The sequence below is a fragment of the Montipora capricornis genome, chromosome 10 (genome assembly GCF_036669925.1).
Source record: "Montipora capricornis isolate CH-2021 chromosome 10, ASM3666992v2, whole genome shotgun sequence".
Lineage (NCBI taxonomy): Eukaryota > Metazoa > Cnidaria > Anthozoa > Scleractinia > Acroporidae > Montipora > Montipora capricornis.
This window is the reverse complement of record NC_090892.1, coordinates 67,305,603-67,313,102: the sequence shown is the minus strand read 5'-3', so window position 1 is coordinate 67,313,102 and position 7,500 is coordinate 67,305,603. Positions and strand designations below refer to the sequence as shown.

General features: G+C 37.8%; 2 protein-coding genes across 2 annotated transcripts in view; one reads left to right on the top strand and one right to left on the bottom strand.

Moving 5' to 3' along the window:
* The window catches only part of LOC138018988 (leucine-rich repeat-containing protein 69-like), a 13,023-nt gene extending 12,500 nt beyond the window's left edge, over positions 1–523 (bottom strand). Inside the window, exons 1-2 of the mRNA XM_068865661.1 lie at positions 327–523; positions 1–68 (exon numbers count right to left, since the gene is read on the bottom strand). The exon at positions 1–68 is cut by the window's left edge and continues 59 nt beyond it. Coding sequence (XP_068721762.1) covers positions 1–68; positions 327–503 — 245 coding nt within the window. The 5' untranslated portion in view covers positions 504–523. The remainder of the gene's footprint in view (positions 69–326) is intronic.
* A 39-nt stretch (positions 524–562) lies between these two features.
* Positions 563–7,500, top strand: part of LOC138019849 (PSME3-interacting protein-like) — a 10,638-nt gene continuing 3,700 nt past the window's right edge. Inside the window, exons 1-4 of the mRNA XM_068866791.1 lie at positions 563–695; positions 1,464–1,562; positions 4,670–4,791; positions 6,008–6,156. Coding sequence (XP_068722892.1) covers positions 596–695; positions 1,464–1,562; positions 4,670–4,791; positions 6,008–6,156 — 470 coding nt within the window. The 5' untranslated portion in view covers positions 563–595. The remainder of the gene's footprint in view (positions 696–1,463; positions 1,563–4,669; positions 4,792–6,007; positions 6,157–7,500) is intronic.

The window sequence follows — 7,500 nt, the reverse complement described above, 5'->3', positions numbered from 1 at the left end:
CCAGACACAAAGGCAAGAACTTCTGGAAGATCCTCGAATTTGTTGTTTCCAATGTTTAGAGACTCTAACTAATAAACAACAAAAAGAAACAAGAGAAACCACAGATTTTTCAATCCAGGACAAAAAGGGAGAAATTCTGGAAGATCCTGTAGTTTCTTTCTAGTATCCAGTACAGACTAGCTTAAAAAACAGCAAAATTAAAAAACAAGAATATTCTGAAAATGTACTCGAAAATTCGAACGGTGCGAAATTAATCCGACTTTTAATAAGGACTTATCTATACGACAAAAAGCAGCAACAAAAATGTTCACAGCTGAAATTGTCACCTGTTTCAGGAAGGAAAATTCTTCGGGAAGGTCAGTCAAAACGTTGTTCTTCAAATCAACAGCTTTTAAAGAGGTTATCTTTCCTATCAATGAAGGGACATTTTTTAATTCCTTGTTACAAAGACTTAATGATTTGGGTTTTCCCTTCGTCGCGTTCAGCAAAATTCTGTCTGCCATTTTGTATCTATGCGGGAAATGATCGTGGGCTCGTGTTTACTCGCTCCAGGCTCCTGTGATGGCAAAATGTTCAACTCGTTGTTGTTGTAAAGATGAGTGGAGTTTCGTTTGTTTCCGAGACAGAACTTGGCGAAATTCGCCAAAGAAAACAACAAGAATGGGAAAAAGTGAGAAAGGAAGATGACCCACTTGGTAAGGGTAGATATTTTTAGGTTTGTGATTTTGGATTCTGGATATAAGTTCATTTAGAACAACAGGTTAAATTCAAGATTAGTCTGTTTACATCTATACGTAGCTACAACTACTAAGTTTTAATTAACTTCATTTTTGTGGGTAGTAAGAAATTCTGACATGCACATGTGACAAGTTCCCGTTGAATCAACACTTCTTGCACTGCACGTTTTGCAGGATGTACTTGCATTACGCTGAAGATTAGGCAACTGTTTTTGCAAAGAGACGAGGGCATCCTGTACCTTTAAAGAAGCAAGACCTCAGAGGCAGATCATCTTAGCGCCAGATGTTTTCGTTCTTCAGCTTATGACTGAAAAGTTGAACTTGCCCTTGTGCTTTCCCCAGATAGTTTTTTTCCTTCCCCTGGGGGTTGGGGAAAAGGAGACCTCAGAAGACACTGTTATGTACAGTATATGTGAAATATTAGCACCCAACTACAAGGTGGTGTTCCATGCACCAGGAAGGTCATTGTTCTCTTTAAACCAATCCTTGGTTGAAAAGCCTAGTGCTTGAGACAAAAAAATAATCATACAAGGTAGTCAGTGGGTGTTCAAGTGGTTAATTTTTGCAGATTATGGACAGTAAAACCCTGACTGAAATTATGTAATGCAAACAGGAAAAATAGTTATTATGAGAGTGGCATCTAAAATCATTTTTTGGAAAGGAACCGGTGTCCTTAACAAAAGGAACTGATTGACTGTCTTGGTGATTAAAATTCATTTGTATCAGAGTGTCCTGAACAAGTCCTTGATAACAAGACTCTTTATGAAAGGCTGCAAGAACAGAAACAGAAAAAGCAAGATGAATGGGATGAACAACATCAGCTGAGTACGTAGAGTGTGTAACAACTTTTAGATACTAGCTCGATTGCACAAGGAGGCATCGACGTACATTCAGCGCAAGGGGCTGCTTCTAATAGGACTGTATGACCATAAGGATCTGAAGGTTCAATTAATATCCAACATTTCATAGAAACGGCAAGTACAAAACACTATGTGCAAGAAAAGGAGGCAAAGGCATGAATCATGGCACATGGGAAAAACAAGCCACAATTTCATTTATTCTAACAAAACACTTGTCACACAGAATGTTAGCTAGCTTGCTATATAGATAGATGGAAAGATAAATGGGTGGGATGGGAGGTTGATGGGTAGGTACAGTAGGTGAAGGGAGATACAGTAGGTTAAAGTGGGTGAGTAGGTAGAGAGGTAGACATTGGCAGTTTTTATATCAACTGCTTACAAGTGAATAATTCACAATAAACGTCTACAAAATAACATATACAATTAAGAAATAAGAAATGTATTTTTGGTTATAATCATTTCTTTCTAGTATATACATGTATCATGATAATATATTGATAAAATTAATTATATTTATGAAATAGAGCGGTTTTCAATTGAGTGTCGAAAGTAATTAGATAATTACTTTGGTTTATGATTACTTCACTCAGTGATTGGTTCAAAATTCTCGCGCCATTTTTTCATCCAATCAGAAGTGAAACCAAAACCAATCGTGGCTCACGCGTGCACATTTTCCCGCGCTTTGTGTCGGCTACGTGTAATTACTTCGAGTTTTGATTGGTTTGCCAGATTGTCTCAGTCCGTTTTGATTGGCCAAAGTAATTACTTTGGTTTTGGTTTTACGACACTCAATTGAAACTCGCTCTAATAATGATGGTAATATTAAATAATCACTTCATTTGCATGCACCAAGATTATATAGCTGGACAAGGGGGACTGCATAGGATAGAATATAAAGAAAATTGATTCTGGTTGCTTTTTGATGATTAGGAAGACTTAAGTGAAGATATGATCCTCACAGTTATGAATGCAATTTTTGCAATTGCGTAAAGAAGCCTGAAAAATTAAGAACTTCAACGGGGTTTGAACCTGTGACCTCGCGATACCAGTGCGACGCTCTAACCAACTGAGCTATGAAGCCACTGACGTTGGAAGCTGGTCATTTGTGGGTACCAATGTTCCCGTGAGGAATGAACGATGAAATGATATATGAAATGGATCATAATTATATGAACTGCGGATATGAAATCAAGTGAAGATATGATCCTCGCAGTTATGAACGCAATTTTTGCAATTGCGTAAAGAAGCCTGAAAAATTCAGGACTTCAACGGGGTTTGAACCCGTGACCTCGCGATACCTGTGCGACGTGACTGCCAGGATTATATCTTCACTTGATTTCATGTCGGCAGTTCATATATGATCCATTTCATATATCATTTCCACAAATGACGAGCTCCCGACGTCAGTGGCTTCATAGCTCAGAGCGTCGCACCGGTATTGGCAGGTCGCGGGTTCAAACCCTGTTGAAGTCCTGAATTTTTCAGGCTTCTTTACGCAATTGCAAAAATTGCGTTCATAACTGCGAGGATCATATCTTCACTTGATTTCATATCCGCAGTTCATGTATGATCCATTTCATAGGAAGACTTAGTCAAAATAACCTCTCTGAGACGAGCAGAGAACCAGACAGTAAACTCAAAGCATGTAAAATATCACGATCACAATATCATGCTAAACCGGAGATGCAAACCTGGAGAAGGCAAAATTATATGAGTGGATAAGATTACATTCAGTCTATTAAATTTACTTATTGCCCAATATGGTCCTTAGAAATTTGTGTTGGAAAAAATAATAAACAATATTTGCATGAAATGACACTATCAGTAAGACCTAAGAGCCTTACCTCACCTGTCAATAATGAATTTATCTCTGCCAAAGCAGAGCATTATTGATGGAAGAAAAGCAAAGCAAGGTATTTTCACCATGGGTGCTGCAAAGGCCTGGCTTCAAACCAACTACCCATGTGACCAATGCTCAATCACCTGAATGTAATTCAAACTTGGGAGGTGGAAGGTTGTGGGTTCAACTGCAGCCAAACCAAGATTCTGGGTCGATCATAAAATAACTGAAGAGAAAGTGAAACCTGTTATGCCCGGATGGGGCCCCCACTGACGAGTAAAATCGTCTGCCGGCGTCAGACAGTGTAAAGTCTATAAGAGGCCATTGGAAGTAATAGAGGATTTAAGTTAAGTAATCTATGATATCTGAAATTATTAGACCTTTTATCGTTTTGGGTAAGAACTATACAATTTATAAGGCAGGGCGTCACAACCCTTATTGAATTCCATTTGCCAAAACTTAAGTGCATTAACTTATTAATTAAGTGCATGGAGTTCCTGGTTTCTGGTCTGGCCTAAGGTGACAATGGGTGACCTAGTGGTGACTTAGGAGGGTAGCCAAAGTCCTGTTTGTTGCTTGGTCTTACAGTTGCTATTGATTATTTCTTGCATGGTGAGACAATTGCTAAGATGTTTTGTTTTCAACATGATAGGTAGTTTACTGGGTTCGAACTGATGCAACCAAATCCCAAAGGGTGCCATGATATTTTCCTTAGTTTATAAGAAGTCACACTTAGTACTTAAATATCATGTTCACTGTTGATCTCAAGCCTAGTTTTCATATGTCGGGAAAATCTCAGACGATCTGGGATTTCGCAGTTTCTCGACCGTCCCAGATTTTACCAACATGTCTGAAAATCGCCAGACTCTTGTCCCAGGTTCTCCGGATAGTGACTTTAGCGGGAAATGGAAAATGCGCCAAAAATTGAGACTTCCAATTTAGAGGATTGGTAACATGCTAAAGCCATCGCCGACGTCTCCGACGATACAAATTTGAGTTTTCATATGTCGGGAATGATCGCTGACGATTGCATAAATCTGGGACATGTCGGGAAAATAGAAATGCTTCATATTTTCCTGATTTGTCCCAGATCATCCCAGATTATCGGGGATGTCTATGATTTATAGTTTTCATTAGTCGGCAATATCTGGGACGGTCGCGAAACTGCAAAATCCCCGATCGTCTGGGATTTTCCTGACATATGAAAACTAGACTTTATGGTGTCCTTTCAGAAAATATGATACGAGGTCTTGATGGTGATGAAACTGTATTTCTTGATCTTGTTGCAAAGCAGCAAGAAGAAATTGCCAATCGAAGATTTAATGAAGAGTCCCAAGAGTTAAAAGAGTACAGGGTAAAGATAGTGATCTGTATTGTTATAGTGTAAAATAAATAATCTTTCTTGAGGTTGATTTTTGTTGTGTCGACGAAGGAGACGCTTGCTAATTGCGTGCTTGGGTGTGCTGTGTGTTCATGGGCGGCCTGTGCATGTTCCAAGCACGAGAAATTGAGAAAAGAGGTTGTTGGTCGGTTCCAAATCTGCGCCATCTAGAAATGTCACAAAAGCATCTAGCATGCTGATGAATGATTTGGAAAAATTAGGGAAAAATCGAGGCATTTCCCATTGACATTAAACGTGGTCAGTAATGAAATATGGCAATTAAGTAATCACTGGCCTGTTTTATCGGAATCGGTTTAAATGACATTATTCTCTGATTTGCTGAAGATCGGCTTCGAGAGAGACGTAAATGGCGTTCATGCAGTAGGGTGAAAAACAGGGAATTTTAGTAAAAATCGGGGAAAAAATACTTTTGAGCCAAGCGAAAACATCTGGATGGTTTTTATGGCAATTGTGAAGGCTATTCATGTCAAATAATTTAGTTAGCGTCTCCGTTGTTGTCTTATCACAGTATTCACCTGGCGTGATCAAACCTTTGGCCGGAAACATGTTTTCCACTCTCAAAATTACCTCCAGAACCTACTTTTTGCGTAGAATAAGCTTTCAGAATCATGATGTTTTCGCTTTCTGAGGGCCGGATGCTTTGTGATTCAGAGAAATTTTGTGAAAAAAATAGGTTTGATATCTGTCATGGCGTAACTGAATGCCCAAACTTGCCCCTAATCTGTTGACCTTTCGTCATGTCGGAAAAAAACAAAACAAAACAAAAAAAAAACCAAAATATTAATGGCTTGTTCAATTTCTGTGAAATTTGAAAGGATGATTGCTAACGAATGGAAAAAGAATCAGACGTTTCATAAATCAATGAAAACACCACAGGATTTCGTCCACAAGTAATTTAGAGTGAGAAATCAACTTCCCATAACTCAGTCTGGGAGTAAAAGGATTAAGATAATTGTGGGAACCAATACAGGTGCCTAATAATTAGGCCCCAAGGCGATGCACTATAATCTACGATTACTGCTACTTGTAGTTTGTATATATTATAGAAAGTTACATATGAAATGACGTTAATGTTTAAACTGCAGACATGAAATGATTTGTGATTGTATAAGCATACCGCCGTTGGTTGGAGTTTTAAACTATTTTTGGTCAATTCTTTCTTTTAAAGGATGCAGTTTCTCAGTTTCATAGTACCATATCGGTACCCACAGACAGTAAACCTCCAGGGTCAGCAGTATCACAAAGGAAATTGTCCCAGGAATCTGGTACAAAGAAAACACAGTTACAGCTTATAGCTGGAGCAATAAAAAGAAAATGGTAGGAAAACATGAAAGACTGGTCTTTAAACTTTGGTAATATCATGTGCTTGATTTTCGTTTGTAATTTAGTTCAAGAATGGTTTGAGGTAAGTGATATTAAGATCTCTACATGATTGTACAACTCCAGTGAATCCACAGTGGCAAGACTCTGACGAAGGGCTAACGCTGGAATCGTCAGCTATTAGAATCTCTGTACGGTGGCCAATTTACATTGTCAACTCCGTTGATAAAACCAAAATTTTTGTATACTACTTCCCCACCGACACAGCACCACAGTTTCTTTAGAAACTACCCCCTTCATCCTTAAGACAGAAGGGGCTGTGTTGGTCGTACAATGTGCCTACCTGCAGGACGGCATTGTCCTGCAGTGTCATTAAAGTGTCAGACAGGAATAGAACAGAATAGAATCTTAATTTATACACGACAAAAAGCTAAAAAAGCTTGTGGGGTCATGAACATTGATAACAAAATAATGACTTGTCTAATTAAAAACTATTAATTATAACTAAAACACATTTCCAAAAAGCATTCTAATAGATCACAATTTTCAAAATGCAAAGAAGTAAGAAACTAATACAATGAAGCATTAAAATTTAAATTTTTTTACTTCCCTACTTAAAAATATGTGTAATCAGTTAATCTGTTCCTAACCGTTGAACCCGATAAACCAGTGAAAGTAAAGCTCCTGAAGTGATTATTTCTCCTGAGTAGTCTACGAAGTTTCTTGAGGTCAATACTACCTACATTTTTGACATGATGGTTAAAGTTCCATACCACTGAGCCTAGATATACCAGTGAGTCTTTTAGCAATCAAGTACTCAGGGCTTATATAGTTAATAAATTGTCCTTGTCTGAAAGTTGTAGAAAGTTCAGTGGCCATTTGAAAATGTTGTTCCAAACTAAGATGGCACTTTTTTCCTCTCGAATATTTTAAAACCCAAAATATTAGTCTGGCAGCTGGGATCAGTTTAACCTTAGACCAACTGTACCAAAGCCCTGTGCTCTTTCAGAGAAGTCAACTCGTTCGTGTTAATTATTTGCACTTGGAAAACAAAAGATTGACATCAGAGGGAACTTCTACTCCTTACAATAACTTTACATTGCGAGAAACAATGTTGTTTTGAACAATATGTGACAACTTTCTAGATTCTTTGTCGAAGTTTAAATATAGTCAAGCAAGAGGAATCAATGTTACAATCAAATTTACTTGAAACGTTTTCAAAGAAAGACTGTTGATAAGATTCTTGATAACTATTATTCAACTCTTCAGTAACTCGTGTAGAAAGTACCCCAAACATTAGTATTATTAACGTTTTCTTAATAATAATTTTTATTAAGGGTT